We start from the raw sequence: 21082 nt of genomic DNA, 5'->3' as shown, positions 1-21082 counted from the left end.
AGATGTTCAGTTTGGTTCATAACCAATTTTTGGTCAGCCTATGTTTGATTTGTTTATTAGTTAGATTACAAAGCTTGCATAAATCTAGCCCCGAGGTGATAATAAAGGGACTAAGCTGAAAAGAAAATGAATGAATGAGTGAATAAAATCAAAGCTAAAAACACATCTTTTCTCTGGTGCTTTTAAATGGAAATAATGTGTTAGTATCTTTGCTTTTATTTGTTAAATTACATTTTTTTTCCTTTTATACCTTTTATATTTTATTTTGTACAGCACATTGGCCAAGTGAGCTTGAACTTAAATATGCTCAAGAACAGCTGTTCTTAAACTGTTACTCGTACCACTGGTGGTATGAAGGTTTCCTTTAGTGGTATGCAGATAAATACTGAATAATGAAAGAAAAAATAATAATAACACAATTTTAACTCTTTGACATGAACGATTACAATGATGTAATCCAGCACTGGCCGTTCCCTGAAGCGTACGATCACATCGGTGTGCGTAGAATGTTTACTTTAGTTCATCCAAGGGTGTAGATTTGCACTTGACATTGGTGAGGATATATATATATATATATATATATATATATATATATATATATATATATATATATATATATATATATGTATATATAACCTGTTTATTCTGTACCCCAATTTCTGTTTTAACGGAGAGGAGAAGATTTTTTAACACATTTCTAAACAATAGTTTTAATAAGCCATCTCTAATAACTGATTTATTTAATCTTTGCCATGATGACAGTAAATAATATTTTACTAGACATTTTTTAAGACACTTCTATAAGACTTAAAGTGACATTTAAAGGTTTAACTAGGTTAATTAGGTTAACTAGACAGATTAGGGTAATTAGGCGAGTTATTGTATAACGATGGTTTATTCTGTAGACTATCGGAAAAAAAAATGCTTAAAGGGGCTAATAATTTTGACCTTAAAATGATGTTTAAAAAATTAAAAACTGCTTTTATTCTAGCCAAAATAAAACAAATAAGACTTTATAAATAAGACTAAGGTTACTCGTTACTCATACTTTGAGTAATATTTACAACATATACTATTACTCTACTTGCATTATGTGCAAGTAATGGTACTTTTTCTTTTCCAAACTCTTTCCACCACTGCATCTACATATGTTGACACTGCTATATGTTTGTGTTTACAGAGATCACCTGCTCCACCATTGGATCGCGCTTCTTGCCGAGTGTCCAATCACAGCACAGATGTACGAGGACGTGGCGCTCTTAAAGGACCATTCATTGGTGAACTCTCTGATTCGAGTACTACAGACTCTGCAGGAGTTCAATATCACTCTGGAAGCTTCTCTCGTCAAAGGGATTGGGATATAAAAACGTCTCAAGATAAAACTAACCGATCAGCGGGACCATGGACTAACGTTGTTTTTGTTTTGTTTTTTTTACACTGAACAAAAGGACTAAACCCGGCTTACGTTAAAGCTACCGTCATGCTTGCCATATATTAAGTGCAATGAGCCTTTTCAAACGTGTCATCATTTTTATCCACAGCGTTAATACTGACATTCAAAAGCGTCTTCTATTTTGATTCGTCCTTTTCACGGAAAGGGTGAAAAGCCCCCAGGTGTGCTCTACCGTTTTACCGAAAGCTCAATATTTTTCGTTGTTGTGGACTGCTGACAATGGCTATATTTCAGAGGAAAAGGCATAAGAGAGGCTGTTATTATATTTTCAGAGAAGAACAGTGTTATTTTGATATGTGTCGAGTTGCTTGCTCTGTGCTCTAATCTAATCCACACTGTCACAATGCAGAGTTTGACAGCAAATGATGTAGAGGTATGCTTTATAAGTACAACACGTGGGGAATTCATATTTTTACTTAAAGAGAGTGGAAAGGTAAGTTGAAGTTGTTGAATTGCTTTTTTTTTTGTAACAATGCCAAGGGCTGGGGTCATTTCCATTCAAATGCAAATCAGTTGAAAGAGACATGACGCATTCAAACATTACACTATCAGTCAAAAGACTGGGATAATCAACATTTATGCTCTTTTTACTTTTATGAAGTCTCTTGCGCTCACAATGGCACAAATATTTGAGCAAAAATGCATTAAAAGCAGTAATATTGCGAAATTACATTATATTATATGATTTAATGTACAGGGTGGGCCATTTATATGGATACACCTTAATAAACTTATTGGGAATTTCAGAAGAAAAAATAATAGTGTGCTTGGTTGGTTTTAACATAACAAGCCCCCTCACATAAGCCCCTTTCACACAGTGATACCGGTAAATATCTGGAAAATTTCCGGTACGACTTTACCGGTATATACAAAAAAGCGCTGTTTACACAGGCGAGGACATTACGGAGATTTTCCGGAAAAGAGCATTCACACATCCATCCCAAAATACCGGTAAATTCTGACATCATTCACCACAAATGAGCTTTAAACGGCTGCGCTTGTATTTGTAAACATTTGACTAAATTACAAACTCTGTGGATGATCAATATTGTAAACAACTTTCGCAGGATCACTTTCGCATGTCGAGATGTTCATAATATGTGCGTGTGCTGGCGCTCACAGGCTGTTTCACAGGCACACGCAAAGCTTGAAGGTAAACAAACAACGGCTTATCATCAGCATCTCATCGATGATTATTTACACAGTTGGCATTAAGAAGAACATATATACGTGATCTGACTAACTTCTAGTAGATAAATGTGTCTGGAAAAATATTCAAAGGCTTTTATTCTCACAAACCGCGTGGACGTAAATGCGACTGACTGTTGTGATTGGTTAAAGCAGACGTCTCACGTCAGCACGTTCTAGATGTGCACGCGCTTATTACGGCAATCTTCCTTCTGCATTCACACAGCGCAGCATTCCGGCAAATTGCCGGTAATCTTACAACTTCTCTTTCCGGAAAATAGCCAGAATGAATTTACCGGTATTTTCAAAAAGGACCTGTTCACACATACAACCTTTCTGGAAAATTGCCGGTAATTTTCCGGAAAGGTCTGTATGTGGAAAGGGGCTATATACTAGTGTGCCACAAACAGGACGTTAATATCACCAACCATTCCCATTTTATTAAGGTGTATCCATATAAATGGCCCACCCTGTATTATATTTGTAGTTCACACATATAATAATGTGATTACAGTTTCAAGTAACTGTTTTCTACTTTTTTATTAATTTTTTTTACCTAAATTTCTAACGTTCATTTAGAAATTATTCTAGTATGCTAACGCTGTGCTCAAGAAACATGTATTATATATGGAAGCCTGTTTCGATTATGGAACATAAGCTTATATATTTTATATATGTAACAGAGGCCAGCTAGGGAAGCTATGTGCAGGTAAACCTCACTCCTCTGACCTCTAAAGGTGCTCTAGTGAAAGACGCTAGAGGCTATGGTCTTTATCCTTCTTGTTAGAGCAACCGACTCCCATTAAAAAGTATCCCCGGTTCGATCCCAGTTCAGACCATGCATGTGGGGGCTCATCCGGCATGGGAGTGAGGTTTAGGGGGGTGAGTTTAACGGAGAACAGCTTGCAAAGTGCTATGCTGACCTGAGCTGTGAGGTATGACTCCTCTGACCTGTAAAGGTGCTCTAGTGACAGGCGCTAGAGCCAGGGTCTTTAGCCTCCTTGTTAAAGCAACCGATTCCCATGCAAATAATTGCCGGTTCGATCCCAGCTCACAACGGGTTGAGTGCAGTAGGACCAGTGTGTTAAACTTGGGGGCTTGTCCAGGATGGGAGTGAGGTTTAGGGGGGTGAGTGTAACGGAGGCTAGCTAGCAAAGTACTACTGTATGCAGGTAAACCTCACACCTCTGACCTCAAAAGCTGCTCTAGCAACAGACGCTAGAGGCCATGGTCTTTAACCTCCTTGTTAAGCAACCGACTCCTATACAAAGAATCAATGGTTTGATCACAGCTCAGACCGGGTTGAGTGCAGTAGGACTGGTGATTTACAAGTGGGGGCTCGTCCGGGATAGGAGTGAGGTTTAGGGGGTGAGTGTTACGGAGGCCAGCTAGCGAAGTGCTATCCAGGTAAACCTGACTCCTCTGACCTAAAAAAGGTGCTCTAGCGACAGACGCTAGAGGCCATGGACTTTAGCCCTGATGGTTAAAGCAACCGACTCCCATGCAATGAATTACCGGTTCGATCACAGTTCACACCTGGTTGGGTACAGTAGGACCGGTGGGTTACATATATATTTTTTATATATTATAAATTAATATTGTAATATATAGTTTAGATATTGTTTTCATAATATAAATGTACAATTCAGAATTTTTTCACTCAATTGCAAGTTTAACTTGCACATATGTGTCATTTCTTCACCACTGAGTTTTCTAAATGATTTCTTGCAATTACTAATTTATAGTCTTTCACCTAATTCTCACTATTTATTGTAATTGTGAGTCTATATCTTGCAGTTCTACATTTTGCTTTTATAATTTTTCCTCTCAGAGTTCATAAGTCAAAATTGAACTTTTAAAATTGAGACACATTCTCAATTTTCAGACAAAAGTGCAAGTTTTGGGCATAAACTCACAATTTGCAAGTAAAAAAAAAATCTTTGGAAGAAATTGTGAGATAAAATGCAAATGATATTTTAAATTTTTTTATTATATTATTTTTGTTATAAATATTGAAAGCAAAACTAGCTTACACAATATTATTACTTATTATTATATTAAATAGTATTACACAATACAATAAAAAAATAGTTCAGCAATTAAATTAATTCAAAGTGACAGCAATAAACACTTGCTGTATTAATTAACCATTATTTAATATGAAATGTTTTTACAATTATTAGTTTCACTGTATTTCTGATCAAATAAATACAAAAATTGTGAGCACAAGAAACTTTAATCGATTGAAAAACATACACGTTATAAAGATTTGACTGCGAGTGTATAAGTCTGTCATCATTTACTCACCCCAATCTCATTCCAATCCCTCTGTCTACAATGAAAGTGAACGGTGACAAAAAGCTTCCTTCATTGTCCTTTTCACTTCGTTAAATGGTAATCGAGCAGCTTGGAATTGTGTATAAACATCTCCTTTTGCATTCCAAACAGCAAAAGAGTAAACTTTCTCATTATTTTTTTACATGATAGATATTTGAAGACAAACTAAAAAAGGATAGCGTTCAATGTTCACCTTATTCTTTCAAAATATCCCCTACTGTGATATTAGATCTGGACTAAATTACGTTGCTGCCTTTTCCCCCTCCCCGCAGTTGAAGATCCCAGCAGCCCCTCTGTTTCCGCTATGCAATATTTACAGTTCCCCAAAACGTTATCGAACATTGATGAAATATATCATTCGCCTGTTTGAGAGCGCAGCGTCGTTTGTAGGATCTAATGGGAGAAGCACATTAAAGGCTGATATTCATGTGCCAATTTCATGACTGTTCTGGTTCCTGTTGGCATGAGCATTCTGGGAGTTGTTATTATATTTTCCCCTCCTTGTGTTTTATCTCTTGATACGTTTATAGACAAAGCCGTGTAATGTAGTGTTAAATATTGAACAGCTGTGTACAGTGTATAAAATGTATTAAAGGTGACAATTCAATATGAGGCTTCAGTCTTGACGTGATTTTGAGCGAGAGTGACAATTAAAAGCGCCAACCTGACTTCACCAAGTAGGACATGTTCCTGGATTATCATCTATGTTGATCCTGGAACCACATTCCAATCAGCCAATCAGATGTAAGTGATATGTTTATGTTAAAGAGCCCATATTATACATGAAATAGGGTCATATCTTGGTTGTAAGAGTCTCCAACAACAGTCTAATATGCATGCAAGGTCAAAAAACACTTTCATGGTCTTATAATCTGCATTTATTTTTACCTAATTATCCCAGCGACTCCTGTATGAATCGTCCATTGATTCATTTGTTCCCAAACCCCTCCTTAGCGCGGAGCTAATCTGCGCTGATTGGACCGATGACAGTCTGTCGCGATTGGTCGACTGCCTTCAGTCAGAGAGTGAAATGGCCAATAGCTAATCAGCAATTTAAAAAGTAATCACAGTTCATACACGCTCGATAGTGTAGGCGTGGATTTTAGCTGCCACACTATGGCGAGTGGATAGTGCCACGGATAACCGAACGAAGGAGACAGTCGTGTACTCGCCATACCACACACACACAAAAACACACACACAATCCTCCGGATGACAACGCTCCCGCTTCCGCCCGCACCCGCCAGGTTTTAGCCTGAGAACCCGCTCCGTTTTCTGCCCGCCGCGCCCGGTCCCGCTAGAGCGGAGAACACAACCAAAAATCACCCAGTATACAGTCCAGACAGCCAAGCTGTCTGTATAAACACATACACACAGCACAAAGCTCGTTCGTTCGTTCGCTCTCTCTCTCTCTCTCTCTCGCTCTCTCTCATACGCTCTCTCATACCAAGCAGACTCTCTCTTTCTAATTCACATAGCAATATCCGTGATATTGCTAGACAGCCCGCTCCCGTCCCAAATTAAACCCGTTACCGACCGCTCCCGCGATTTTTCCGAAATTTATTCCCGCGGCTGTCCCCGCGCCAGATTTCTGCGGCGCGGGAATAAACTTCCGAATAAATCGCGGGAGCAGAACTCTAGCACGGAGCTCCATAAACAAACAGCACGCGTCACGTTTTTAACGTGGCTTTGCACGCGATAAGATAATATATCCAGTTAACCTGATACAGTACACGCGGTTACAAGTAACAAATCACAACTAAATACATTTGCAAGCTAGAGTCAACGAGGCAACAACTTTAACCGCACGTACTTACACTTGAGAAATGGAAGAAACCCATCCTGACGTCCATCAGTTACTCTTTACTGATCCTTCCTTTAACAAACTCAGATGAAGTATTCTTTGTAGCATGTAGCTTCCAGAAGTTTCCAACTGCTTGGTTATAATGCTGAGGTTTCATCTTTGGGTAGAGACTCAATATATCCATCTGCAGTGTGACTTCAATCAACCGGCATGTTTGTGTGTGTGTGTGTGTGTGTTTGTGGGTGTGTGTGTGTCTGGGTTTCTGCGTCAGAGGGCGGGGCCTCAGGTTTGAAATCTCCCGGGTTTGCGCGTGCACGTGAATTACTTGGTTTCGTTCGTACGTCATGGCGAAACACCTAATGAATCGTGATCAAGGCGACTCGTTTGAAGCACTATGAGTCGACTCTTTTATAGATGAATCAACCGTTTTAAACACTGTATTCTTACAGATTTAAGCCTTAGCTGGATACTTCACTTCACTTAGAGCTGTGTTACACACTACATGGAGGGGAATTTTCAAAAACCCATAATATGGGCTCTTTAAGATTAGGCTTACGGTTAGGTTTACGCACTTCTAAATGATGTTATCTATTATTCCAGCCTGATCTCATGAGAAAACGTAAGTATTTTACGTTTTGCCAGTTTAGTGGCTGATTCGTACGAATTCGTACGAGTTCAATCGTACGAAATTGTACGATTTTAAAAAGGAGGCGTGGCACCTAACCCCACCCTAAAACCAACCGCCATTGGGGGATGAGCAAATCGTACTAAATTGTATGAATTAGATAGTACGAATTTATACAAATTAGCCACTAAATTAAAAAGTTACGACTTGCTGTGAGACTGTGTTGATTATTCTCCTCTGATTTGGGTAATAATTTGCAGTTATGGTTGGGTTTAGGGGTAAGGAAAAGGTATGGACTACATTTCCGAACAAAAATGATGTTCCAGGATCAACATAGATGTTGTTTCAGGATGGCATCGTAGTTGGCAAAATCATGACCTGCATTTAAAAATTAGTAGTTTGACAATAGCAAGTTTGATAACTCTACTTGGGTACATTATTTTTAACGTGAACTAATTCTAATAATGAATTATTGCATAAATACATTAAAAAAAAAAATTTTTAAGTTAAGTCAAGTTATTTTAATTACGTTAATTGCTGGAATTGAGCTAATGTGAGCTAACAATGATCACATTACAATTCACATTTATTAACTTGCAAAGAATAAATGTATTTCTCATTGTTAATTGTTAAAATTGTAACGTTTTAACAATATTTTGTCACGTTACGATCAGCTACATTTATTTTAATGTTTAAAATTGAATATTTGCATATATATATATATATATATATATATATATATATATATATATATATATATATATATATATATATATATATATATGTATGTATGTATGTATACATAAGTTCACAATTATGGTTACAAACTTACATTTCAATATAAAACTATTTTCTAAATCTTTGAAGATGAAGGATTTTTAATAGTTTTAATATATTTATTAGTAATAGAATAGCCATGTTATTAGATAAATATTCGAGGGCATTGACTGATAACATCCATATAGCACTTATTAAAAAAGCTATGTACAGGATTTACACTGCAAACTGCGTTTACCAACATTACCACGAACATTATATCTCTTCTTAGCCGTTTGGGTAATCCAATATCATACAATATACGCGAATATAACACAAAAGTCCCATATTTCGTCCATTCGAGCGCCAGTATTATGGTAATACGAGTCCATTCACACACATTCAAGTCACAACAAGAACAATACGTGCGCGACGCGCCTGCCCGGTCTGTACTTCCCCGGATGCAACATTCTTAAATGGCAAGAGTGTGAAGCGCAGTGATTGGTTGAATTAATATTTAAACTTGGCGTCTACGCTCCTTATATGGTCTTCCTCCGGCAAACCCCTTTACTCAATGTTTGTACCGAAGCCCCGCCTCCACCATTCATCTGTGTATGTGTGTGTGGCCGTAGTAAGGCATGCGCAGTAAAGACGACTAAAACGGACGGGATTCAAAGTTTCTGACGGTAAGTCCTTTGTTATTGTTGCGAACTAACAGCACGAATGCTGCATTTTGTCCTAATTGTGCGCACTGTCAGCTTCGGGGTGTGTAGCGTGTTTTGTGTGCGATGTTAGCGGGCTTGCTGCTGGGTTTTTTGCATCAACAATGGGGCTTGGCGCGCGTGGATGTGGAGCGTGGCATGGTCGCGTGCTAACGGGCTAGCTGTTATTGTTAATGGGACGTTCGTTTTGGCGCTCTCTCCCTCTCTCTCTATGCGAAAGTTCACAGAAACGAGTCGCGACTACCCAAACAGCATTTTAACTCAAATATAATTTGTGTGTAGTGTAGAAACAGCTTCGTTAGAATTTAATTTAAGCACGCGTGTGAATGTTAATTTGCGACAGATCACCGCGTATCTTGTGGATTCGGTAAATGTAAATATAACACACGCAAGCGAATGGAAATGCACTCAGAATCAACTATATGCCATGTTAGAAGCCTTTTTCTCATTTATTATTTTGAAAAGTGTGAAGTGTTTTGTGGATGAGTCGGAGATTGGCTCGCGTAATGTTTGATGTGAGCGTTTGCATTGATGTATATGACGCGCTGTGTTATGCATACACACCGTGTGTGAGGATACATTTGAAACATTATCAGCCACATTGTTGGTGCTTTGTGCTTGCTTTTGGTTTCTCGGCGACTAAAACGCTGAATAGGCGCCTATTTAATTCCACTTTCGCTTTTACAACCGCGTCTGTTGGGTCGGCAGCATCACCCATGTCAACATTCCCAAAGAGCGACTTCCCATACTTGGGAGCGAATGCAACAAAACGGAAATCCTTACAAAATCAGATCCTAAAAGGACAAAAGAGTTTCTCTTTTACATTTGCACCTGAAATTATTCTTAGAGTATTAATTTTAAAGTTTGCGCTACAAAATAATTTAATATTCGTGTTATATTTAAAATTAGCCAATTAAAATACGCACATGTTTATTATTATGTTTGTCTATTATTTAAGATTATGCATTAATTTTAATGAAAGGTGGCTACAGCGAAATGCTTTCGTCAAACATCAAATGTAGGTCACCGGGGCAGACGCGACAGTCAAAGCAAACACTCTTTTCTCCCAGACGCGCGTCTGCGATTCTGCATTTATTTATTTAATTATTTTGTGCGTAGCTTATAGTAGACATTAATGCATTATCAATTATCAAGAGCTAAAGATGAATTCCCGTGACCGCCCCCCTCTAGCTCCCCCGCGCAAACCGAGCAGGAAACCTTTGTTGTTAACGCCGCTCTTCATTCACTTGCAGAGCCCCTAAAGATGTTCGGATTTCACAAATCCAAGATTTACCGCAGTAACGACGGCTGCTGTATCTGCAAAACCAAGTCGTCAAGTTCTCGGTTCACTGACAGCAGCAGATATGAGGAGAACTTCAGACTCTGCTTCGGGTAAGTGTCTTCCCCTGACGCTGCACGTATCCCAAACATTCCTCAAGGAATGCCGGTGGAATGCCTTTCGTCATCTGGAAGCAGGTCTAATGAAAGAAACCGAGAATGAAAAATCTCCTCCAACGGTTCCTTTTGTGATGACTGTTTTGAAACTGTTGTTCATCTGTTTTGGTAATGTCCATTCACAAAAAAAAATTAGGAAAAATGACTTGAATTTTATTCGAAGTAAAATTTATAGTGAATGTACTTTGTATTGGATATAAAGATGTAGTATTGGGCTGTACTGAATATGAACAACCTAAAAGTAAACAGTTGCATGTGGTGAACTTAATTTTGCTGCTTGCTAAATTTCCAATTCATTAGTAAAAATTCTCTAACTCCAGACCTATGTTTATTTTTTTTTGAAGGTATTTAAACAATACCTTTTACTGATTCAATTGTCTCAAAAGGCTCTTAAAACGTCAACTGTCTGCTGTTCTTTCCCAGTTTAATGAGTAAAATTGTGTCTGTTCAATATGTATTTTTTTATAAACCCCCTGTGTTTAGCTGTTTTTTTTTTCTCTTTTTTTGTTTGTTTTTTGAAGTTCTTTTTATTCATTGTTAAAGATGATCTGCCTATTTGTTAATGCATGTATAAATTGTATACACTGTTTATGAAAAAAAAATCGAGAATGCAATCAATTAACTATATTTAAATGAATGGAAACGCATTTAATATACAGTATAAGTCAAAATTATTCACCGTCCTGTGAATATTTTTCCTTTTTTTTTTTCAAATATTTCCCAAATGATATTTAACAATGCAAGGATTTTCACAGTATTTCCTATAATATTTTTATTTTAATTCGGCTAGAATAAAAGTAGTTTTACATAATAATAAAAAACATTTTAAGGTTAATATTATTAGCCCTCTTAAGCAATATTTCCTTTCGATTGTCTACAGAACAAACCACTGCTACAATGATAATAATGATGAGTTTTGGTATTGAGATGGACATTTTGATTGTCATATAATAAATCTTGGACTGGGCGATTAATCGAAATCGACATTCGAAACCTATAATCGATTAAAAAAAAAAATGTCTATAAATTTGCCTACATGTCATGTGACCCTGCTCTGTTAAAGGCTGTTGCTGATTTCTACTTCTGCAGCCACATCTGATCTCAGGTCAAGTAGGATGATGGACTCATTCTTGAGCCTTGCTTTGCACTTCACAGGTTGGAAGCTGCGCCAGAGATGCCTTTAGATGGCATATAAAACTTGTCAGTGAACTATGAGGGCAAAAAAATTAAATAATCGTTCATTAATCGGAATCGAGTTAAGATGTTCAATTTTTATTTCAGGCAAATTCACCCCGCTCTATATAAATCACTTATTGAATCTGTCCTTTTAACGTTGTAACCTGGTTTAACTCCCTCTCTGTTAAAAGCAAAAGTAAATTTTCACGGTCAGTAAATGTAGCGATCGTCTACAAGGACCGTTTCGGTGAAGTGATCATCGATCCTCGTCTCTTCAAGCCCTGCTGTAACAAAACACTTCTGTCTGGTAGATTGTATAAAATCTCTTTAGCAAAAAAGGCTAAGTATTAGAAGGCATTTATTCCCAATGCAATTTTATTTTTTTAATAGGATTTTTTTAAAATAGTTAAAATAGTAAAATAATTCAGGAGGATTAATAGCTTTAACCTTTTTATTCCCTGTGTTGATCAATAGGGTTTAAAACTGCTTTTGTTTTTTGGATGGTGATATTTTTATTGCATGACTGAAAAAATTAGCTTGTTTAATATTAATTATCACCTTCTGATTTGTTTTGCTCTCAGTCTGTCAGAGGATCGAGTCGGAGACATCTGCAATGCTTGTGTGCTCCTGGTAAAACGCTGGAAGAAGTTACCGCATGGATCAAAGAAGAACTGGAACCATGTAAGTGACTGTTCTTCATTCTCCTGGAGTCATCTGTTGTATTCTAGACATTTGGTTATATTTACCGAAGTATTTTTCCCTTCCTCAAAGGTGGTAGATGCAAGAGCAGGACCTGGCTTCAAGCTGACCAAACCCAAGAAAGTGAAAAACATTGATGGAAAGAAGAAAAGTAAGCTGAAAAAGCTTCATAAATTCAAAAGACAAAGTGAGTCCCAGTTTTATTTTTGATTTTTGAGCACTTAATCTCCTGGCACCTTGAAACTATGTTTACATTTCGTGGAATTTATGGTAATCTCATTTGTATGCGTTCATATTTTCTGTTCTTTGAGAGTTATCTTCAGACGTTCAGTTTTTATGTGTGTTATTTGAGTCATGATTCACATTGTACAAATGCGGATAATTAATTTTCAGCCCAATCTCATCATGAAACGGTGCTATTTTTATATATTGTCAGAAAAAGTTGCTAATTTGTTTGATTTCATACAATTTTATTAGTTTTAAAACATAGTTTTTATTTATTTCTTTAAAAGCAGGGATGTCCCCGAATCCCACTAATAAACCTACCCTTTATTTGGGGATGAGTAAATCGTGCTAAAATGTACGAATGAGATTGTAGAAATTAATATTTCTGAAATCAAAAGGTTACACATTTTGTTCTTTTTAATTTCACCTGAGTATTTCAGGCTATTCAGGGTGTGTAAAGAGTCTTATATTTAGTTATATCAAATTAAAAGTAAAAGTTTTATGCCTAGTTTCACAGACCATGCTTGTAAGCAGATAATACAGTGATATTCTGTCAATATTTTAGTGCAAGTCAAGACTAGGGTTAAATTTTATGGTGTTTAAGCCTCTATTACTAAAGTTACTAAGATAAACGCACAATTTGTGTGCGTCTTGAGACCAATCAATGGCAATGTTGTATTTTAAGATGTATCGTTGCAAGTTTTTTTTTTTTCCATTTAAGTCTGGTCAAACATGCAATTTTATATTTAGTGTCTGCAAAACTGAGCCTTAAAATCTTAATCTTAAATCAAAAAGTAAATTTTGCGCTCTGAATGCATAATAATGTTTTTTTTTAATGTTCTCTAAAAGTCTTTGATTTTTATTCATTTTATTAAAGTGTAAGTTCTTAAATCATCACAATTCCTGAAAAAAAAAAAAAAACATTGAATAGGGACAATTACTGTACATTGTTTTATTGGTTCTTACAAGCTTGTTGCCTTTTACTGAAATTTATATTCAGAAATTCTTGGATTTTAAATATTATATATTGATAAGATATGATTATTAATCAGTAAAATGTTTAAATTGTTGATAACATGGATGATTTAGGTCCACAACAGAACATATTAGGATACATCTTAATGTATGAGCCCATATTCTGAGTTGAGCTAAGAAGGACTGCATCAAAATATAAATATTTAAAATGAAATGAAATTAGTTATTTATATATATATATATATATATATATATATATATATATATATATATATATATATATATATATATATATATATATATAGACAGACCATTCTGACATTATAGATGTATAAATATGCCCTCATAAAAAGGAGATATTTGCTAATTAAAATTTGTAATGTATTTATAGTCATTATAAAGTCATGCATATTTGTAAATATACAGTACCCACAAATACAGTTTGTAAATATGAATTGTTTGTCAGCATTAGTGTAAATACACATTTTGTATTTATGGAAGTCTTAAAAAGCCTAATTTAAGAGCACAAAAACAAAAAGCAAGCTTCATATATCATATTAAAATGTTTCATGTGGTATGTTTCCAGATTCCGATGCCCACAGCACCACATCCAGTATGTCTCCCTCTCAGTCTCCCAGTCACAGTAATCAATCTGATGACGGCTCAGACATTGAGACCAAACAGAGACGTCCAACGCCATCTGGCTTCTCATTCCTCGACCTGTCCTACTGGAAGAGGTATGCCCCCCCCCCCCCCCCCCCACTTCCTCCGTTTACTAATTCATATCAGGAGACATGCTAACGGTTGAGCTGATGAATAACCCAGTCCTTGCTTTCCAGGCAAAAGGTGTGCTGTGGGATCGTCTACAAGGGCCGTTTCGGTGAGGTGATCATCGATCCTCGTCTCTTCAAGCCCTGCTGTAACAAAAAGCGCCCCGCTCTGCCAACCTCCTCAGTCTCTCAGACGCTTCCAGAGGATCTGAAGGAGGCCTGGTGATCCGTCTCGTTGAGGCCCTCATAGCTTTTTTGTCTCCAGTGGTAGACTCCGATATCTCCCCTATGTTAGATGACTTGTGTATGAGTTCAGTCCCCCCCCACCACCCTTGCTTTTTGTATTTTTTTATGAACTTTTGTACAATTTTTGTATCTTTTTTTTATATAATGGAAAAAAGGAGAATAATTTGGGCATTAGGACATATTTATAGGTCTCAGTTAGGACAATTTAATGTAATCCTTTTTTATCATTACTGTAAAATATATATTTTTTTCCATTTTGTTTTTGGAGTTACCAGTGTTTCTGTAAATATAATCTTATTTTCCATACCAGTGCACCAAAAGACTTCTATTTGGCATTTAGTTTCACGGGTTACAGATGAATGATGTGTAAAAAAAAAAGTGCTGTATCTAACATTATAGCCAAGGCATTAATGAGATGGGTGTACTTTTAAAGCAAATACAATATTTTACTCCGTTTTGCAGTCTGATTGAACTGTTGTCTATCATCATCACACACGCATACATTTACCAATATGAATTGTTTGACTTGGGCACAATATTCACAATGTGAATTCACCTCAGCTTTGGGTCTGTAATATGGACATATGCTTACGAAATCTCCTCTTTCTGGTTTGGCATAAAAGATGTTTCTCGATGTTTAAAAGAAACGGTTACGGGTCTGTAAATCTTTAAAAATAACCAAGATGCAAAGCTACATTATCTCAGAGTATTTAAACGGTTATCATTATACACAATAGCTTATGAAAGCATGCATAATGTATTTGTTGGCATGATCAGTTTTCTGACTGTTGGTGGTGTTTGTGTTTTCTTTTGTTGTTGGATGAGTGTTATAATATTGCGTAATAGCAGACAATACTGAATTTCCGACCAGGCTTTACACTGTGTTTTTTACCGCATTTTTAATTTTGTGTTTTTAATATGTACACTAAAGGTATAATCCAAGATGAAATTGTACAGTCTTTCAGCCTTGATGTATTGACTGCAGCCTTTTATGTGTTCTTTTGTCTTTGGATTGATATGTTTTATATGACAAAATAGCCTTTTGTTTAAAGAAGCAAAAAAAATGGTGTTTGGCAGGACTGTGGAGTTTTAATTGGATTAGAAGGTTAACATTTTTGTTTGTTTTTCAGTGTATTATTTGAATGAATGTTTGTTTTTATTCACCAGCAATACTTTGAGTCCGCTTTACTGTCGACTCAACGCTCTTGTTGTTAAAATGCATGAGGGCAAATACAAGATGTCGATGAAATTTCAGGGAAAATGTTTTTTTTAACTATTAATAACGGCACATGCTCTGTCGGCGTGCCTTACCAGAGATTTAGCTGGTCATTTCATTGCGTTAATTTGTCATTTTTAACTTATGCTATTTATTCAAAGCTGTCTGTACTATTAATGCTGTAAAGAAGTTTTTGTGCACTTTCTTTTTTTATACGTTTCTTTTTTTTTTTAATATTACCATTGATCAAATTTTGTATCGCAATTTTCCTCACGTTGGTATTTTCATAAAATTTTTTAAAAGAATTGTTTGTCTTGTCTTATTTTTTTGGTCTTGTCTAATGTTTGACTGTAAATATATGAATTATACTTTGTGGACAACAGAAAGAACATCATAGAAAGCTCATGAAACGTTTAGAAAGCACATCACATGCTAGCAGGGTGCAAATTACAGAGGGGTTTGGAGAGATTGACCCCCCTAATGCTTGATGCCCCACTGAAAGATGTCAAAACAAGATGTATGGGGGGTCAGCGCTTCAATAGTGAGAGTTTTTTTTACTGATCTGTATCTTATATAATAACACTCGTAATTAAAATAATAGATAATACAAAAATTCCCTAACCGGCCACTTTATTAGGTACACCTGTCCAACTGCTCGTTAGCGCAAATTTCTAATCAGCCATTCAGATGGCAGAAACTCAATGCATTTATGCATGTAGTAATGGTGAAGACGATCTGCTGCAGTTCAAACCGAGCATCAGAATGGGGAAGAAAGGGGATTAAAGTGACTTTGAATGTGACATGGTTGTTGGTGCCAGACCAGTTCTGTAAGCGCAAATGCCTTGTTGATGCCAGAGGTCAGAGGAGAATGGCCAGGCTGGTTCAAGCTGATAGAAAGGCAACAGTAACTCGAATAACCACTCGTTACAACCGAGGTATGCAGAAGAACATCTCTGAATGCATCCAGCCTTGAGGCGGATGGGCTACAGCAGCAGAAGACCACATCGGGTGGCACTCCTGTCAGATAAGGCTCACCAAAATTGGACAATAGAAGATTGGAAAAACGTTGCCTGGTCTTGTGAGTCTCGATTTCTGCTGCAACATTTGGATGGTAGGGTCAGAATTTTTTTAAGACATTGAGCATCATGTAAACATACAGCCTACCTGAGTATTATGAATTTTACTTTGTGGACGTTAGATGGCGCCAAATGTTCAGAAAGCACGTCACAGAAAGAATAGCCATTTAACATAAGAGAATTTATCCCTGATCTGTATCTTAAATAAAATTATTAATAATTTAAATAATAGATACAAAAACATTATGTATTATACTTTGTGGTCGCTAGATGGCGCAAAACGTTCATAAAGCACACCAAAGAATATTCAACAACGGTTAATCAAAACATATAGTAAAGGGTCTAAGTTTGGGTTTGGGGGTGTTGAACCCCTTAATTAGCGCTTGATTCCTCTGGAGGACATCAAAACAAGATGAATGGGGGGTCAGCCCTTTAATAGTAATAAGTAGTTTTCCCTGATCTGTATCTTAAATAATAATAATAATAATATTAATGAAAGTAATAGATAACACATTTATAAATTTGACCACCCCTATAATGGTTTATACCATTAATCGCGCCAAGCAATCTTTAAAGAATCATTCAACACACCAGCAGATCTAGCAGTGGCGTAGCGCAAAATGCGGAGGCCCCCCTGCAGGGATCGTTGAGGGGGCCCCCTGATGGGGGGGGGGGGGGGGGGGGTGGGTGGGGGGGTTGGATACGTCATACGTCAATTTGCATATCACTGACGTCATCACGTTCTACCGTTTCTGTTTAACAGCCCATGGTTAATAAAGGGGTATTTATAATTGCACTACACTTTATATAAGCATGTTTATTTAACTAAATTTATTGCTGTTTGAATACAGTATATCATTATAGATGTGTAACGTTAGTGAATGTGCAGTAATCTCTCATGTGAAATAAACTCAGACAAGTTCAGAAACTGTCACTAAAGTATCTGTGATTGTGAACAAGAAAAGAATAAACGGTCCAATTAAATTGTTAAAATAAAGTAGAAGTAGATCGGTTTGACTGTACAAGGGAAATACCTTCACACTGCCTGTGCTAAATCATTTGTCGTCGGTACGCAGAGGTGTGAGCTGCTCTCGGGCTGCAGGTGGGAGAGGCTGCTGTACGAGGACTGACTGGGCCGCCTGTCAGTGCTGTGAGGCGGGGGAGGGGCCGGCGGCATCACACGCAGATCGTTGAGAAGAGTAGGGACGGTACAGTATGGACAAATGACAGTCTAAAAAAATCTCCAATAACACACAAAAAAGTCGCTAGATTTGTCGCTAGGGGGGTCTGAAAAGTCGCTAAATCTAGTGACAAAGTCGCTAAGTTGGCAACATTGGCGGCAAGCAATCAGAATGAAGTAGTCCACCGCTTGAGAGGTGTTCAGAGAACACAGACGTGTGAACTTTGGTTCCGACCACAGTTGTTCCCAACAGTTTATTGAAAATCGCGACGACGCGGGGCCCCCTAATTACGCGGGGCCCCCCCGCGGTGCGTGCCCTGCGGGCCCGTCCGCTACGCCACTGAGATCTAGAGCAGCGATGGAAGTGGTCACGGGACACTTTTCATGTAATATAGGTGTTTATATTTACATATAACCTAAAATTAAAGTACAGTTGGACGCGTTGTTTGAAATAATTAGAGGTTACTGTATGTCAGAACATATTAAATATTACTCAAACACTGAAAACTAAAATACGTCCTAATAAATTTGGAATAATTTTAAATAAATAGATACATTTGATTCACTGACAACTTACCCGTGATCGCAAATGTATATATTTGCTCCCTGTTTACTGGAGACATGTTTCCAACTGTACAAAAATACTAAAAGAAACAACACATCACTGTATTCCTGGACCACCAAACGTATTGTTTATGTGTGTGTGTGTGTGTGTGTGTGTGTGTGTGTTTTATCAAATATTAGATATAAATATGTTCAAAGATGACATTTTAGCAAATTTCCCTGCTGAAAAAAAGCTTAAACCAGCTAGTTGACCAGTCTGGTTTTAGAGGGATTTTGGCCATTTCTAGGCTGGTTTTCAGACATTTCCAGCCTCATTTTGGTCAGGCTGGGAAATGACAAGCTAAAACCAGCTTGACCAGCCTTGTTTAAGCTGGACATAGCTGGTTTTGGCTGGTCTGCCAGCCTGGCTAGTCTAGTCAAACTGGTTTTAGCTGGTCATCTCCCAGCCTGACCAGCTAAGACGAAGGAAATGTCTGTAAACCAGCCTAGAAAACCTCTCAAACATCAGACTGGCTACCATCATAGTCTGGTTTAAGCGTTTTTTTTTTTTTCAGTAGGGTTTCCACCATAGTTACATAAAAACTTTATTTTTTATTAGTGATATTTATTGATAAGAACTTAATTTGGACCACTTTTAAATAGATCTTCTCAATATATATATATATATATTTTTTTTGAACCCTCAATATTTTCAAATAACAATATCGCGGCCAAATACTGTCCTGTAACAAAACCATAACATCAATGGAAAGCTAATGCATTTATTTTCTGATCATATACTGCTCAAAAGAACATTTGAAGTCACTTTGTGTTGTTTAAGTGTTCCCTTTTATTTTTCTGAGCAGTTTAAGTCTCAGTTCCCAAAAATACTAACCCATGACACATGGTGTTTTGATTTTTTTTTTCAGAGGTCTTACCACGAGATTTCCCTTATGGTGACGTCACATCTTGATGATAAACCAGCATTTATTACACCACGTTGTTTGTGTCTTGTGAATGTTACAGCCAGATAATGTTTGTTAATTGATAAAACTACTTTTATAAAAGAAAGGAATAGTCCATCTGTATTTTTACTTACTAATTCTGGCAGTCCTAAAGCGGGCTTTTTTAAAAAATTATATTTAATTTTCTAGTGAACACAAAATAATGTTGGACACTCAAGCATTGACATCGGAAAACAAACAACATGGAAATTAATACTGGTTTCCAAGATTTATCTTTAAAGAAACAGGGAAAAAGTGGAGGCAGGGTAAATGATGACAGAATTAAATTTTTAGGTGAACTATCCTTTTAAAGCCATTTGTAATACAAAAGTATTTCTATTTTAAACAAATGCCTTTCTGCTCTTAAAAGAAACCTGAAAAGAAATTTATGATTAATTGCCATAAAGTAAATTAATATATAAATAAATAGGGCGACACAGTGGCTCAATGGTTTGCAAGAAGATTGCTGGTTTGAGTCCTGGCTGGGTCAGTTGGCATTTCTGTGTGGAGTTTGCATGTTCTCCACGTGTTCGTATGGGTTTCCCCCAGATGCTCCGTTTCCCCCACAGCCCAAAGACGTGCTACAGGTGAATTAAATAAAGTAAATTGGCTGTAGTGTGTGTTTGTGTGTGAATGAGTTTGTATGGATGTTTCCCAGTGCTGGGTTGCAGCTGGAAGGGCATCCGCTGCGTAAAACATATGTTGGAATAGTTGACGGTTCATTCCGTTGTGGTGACCTCTGGTGAATAAAGGGACTATGCTAAAGGGAAATAAATGAATAAATAAGCCTGAATAAAAGTGAATAAAAAAGTACAAAGCAGATTTATTCCCGCTCACTTAACATCTCAGACTGGTTTCTTGAACATGACAATGAGTTTACTGCAATTAAATGGCCTCCACAATCACCAGATCTCAATCCAATAGAGAACCTTTGAGATGTGGTGTAACGGGAGATTCGCAGCATAGATGTGCAGCTGACAAATCTTCAGCAATTGCTTGATGTTATCATGTCAATATGGACCAGAATTTCTGAGGAATATTTCCAGTACCTTATTAAATCTATGCTACAAAGGATTAAGGCAGTTCAGAAAAGGGGGTTCAACCAAGTGCTAGTAAGGTGTACCTAATAAAGTGAAAAATAAAGATAAATTTGTTCCTAAACTTGACATTTTCTAACAATTTCTCTGTGAACTCATTTTTTACACTAAATCTTTGTGTGCGAGAAGCAGTGGTGGAAAGAGTACTGAAAAATCATACTTAAATAAAAGTACCATTACTAAAAAAGTAAAAGTATTTGTTGTAAATTACTCAAAGTATGAATAAAAAGTAGGCATTTTAAAAGTACTCAAGAGTAGTGAATGAGTATTACGCCATAAAAAGTTGTTTTGCATTTACATGCAGTTTGTGCAGTGATGTGTAAACAGAACATTCTTTAGTGCATTTAGTAATCTTCCTATATTCGTTTGTTTCTTCCAACTTTCTTCCATTTGTTTGTTCGTTCTGTCCTTCCTTCATTCTTTAATTTGTTTGTCCTTCATTCCTCCCTTCATTTGTTTGCTCATTCTTATTTTTGGTTTTCCCTTCATTAGGTCCTTTGTTCATTCGTTCGTTCCTTTCTTAGTTTGTTCAGTC

General features: G+C 36.8%; 2 protein-coding genes across 6 annotated transcripts in view; both read left to right on the top strand.

The window, feature by feature from the left end:
- The window catches only part of dennd5a (DENN/MADD domain containing 5A), a 115779-nt gene extending 113370 nt beyond the window's left edge, over positions 1-2409 (top strand). For all 4 annotated transcript variants that reach the window (XM_005166611.6, XM_009303572.5, XM_001340126.10 and 1 more), the window contains one exon: positions 1181-2409. In XM_005166611.6, coding sequence (XP_005166668.1) covers positions 1181-1364 — 184 coding nt within the window. In that variant the 3' untranslated portion in view covers positions 1365-2409. The remainder of the gene's footprint in view (positions 1-1180) is intronic.
- Positions 2410-8764: 6355 nt separating this feature from the next.
- Positions 8765-15952, top strand: sinhcafl (SIN3-HDAC complex associated factor, like). 2 transcript variants are annotated; one of them, NM_198825.4, is made up of 6 exons: positions 8765-8849; positions 10139-10277; positions 12098-12197; positions 12288-12366; positions 14002-14152; positions 14255-15952. In NM_198825.4, exons 2-6 carry the CDS (start codon positions 10150-10152, stop codon positions 14409-14411), a joined length of 615 nt encoding a protein of 204 aa, NP_942120.3. In that variant the 5' UTR covers positions 8765-8849; positions 10139-10149; the 3' UTR covers positions 14412-15952. The 2 variants fall into 2 exon arrangements, with proteins under 2 accessions (NP_942120.3, NP_001340846.1); NM_001353917.1 differs by having other exon boundaries at positions 12288-12402.
- Positions 15953-21082: the final 5130 nt, after the last annotated feature.

The sequence above is a fragment of the Danio rerio genome, chromosome 7 (genome assembly GCF_049306965.1).
Source record: "Danio rerio strain Tuebingen ecotype United States chromosome 7, GRCz12tu, whole genome shotgun sequence".
Taxonomy (NCBI): domain Eukaryota; kingdom Metazoa; phylum Chordata; class Actinopteri; order Cypriniformes; family Danionidae; genus Danio; species Danio rerio.
This window is presented reverse-complemented; position numbering and strand designations above follow the sequence as displayed.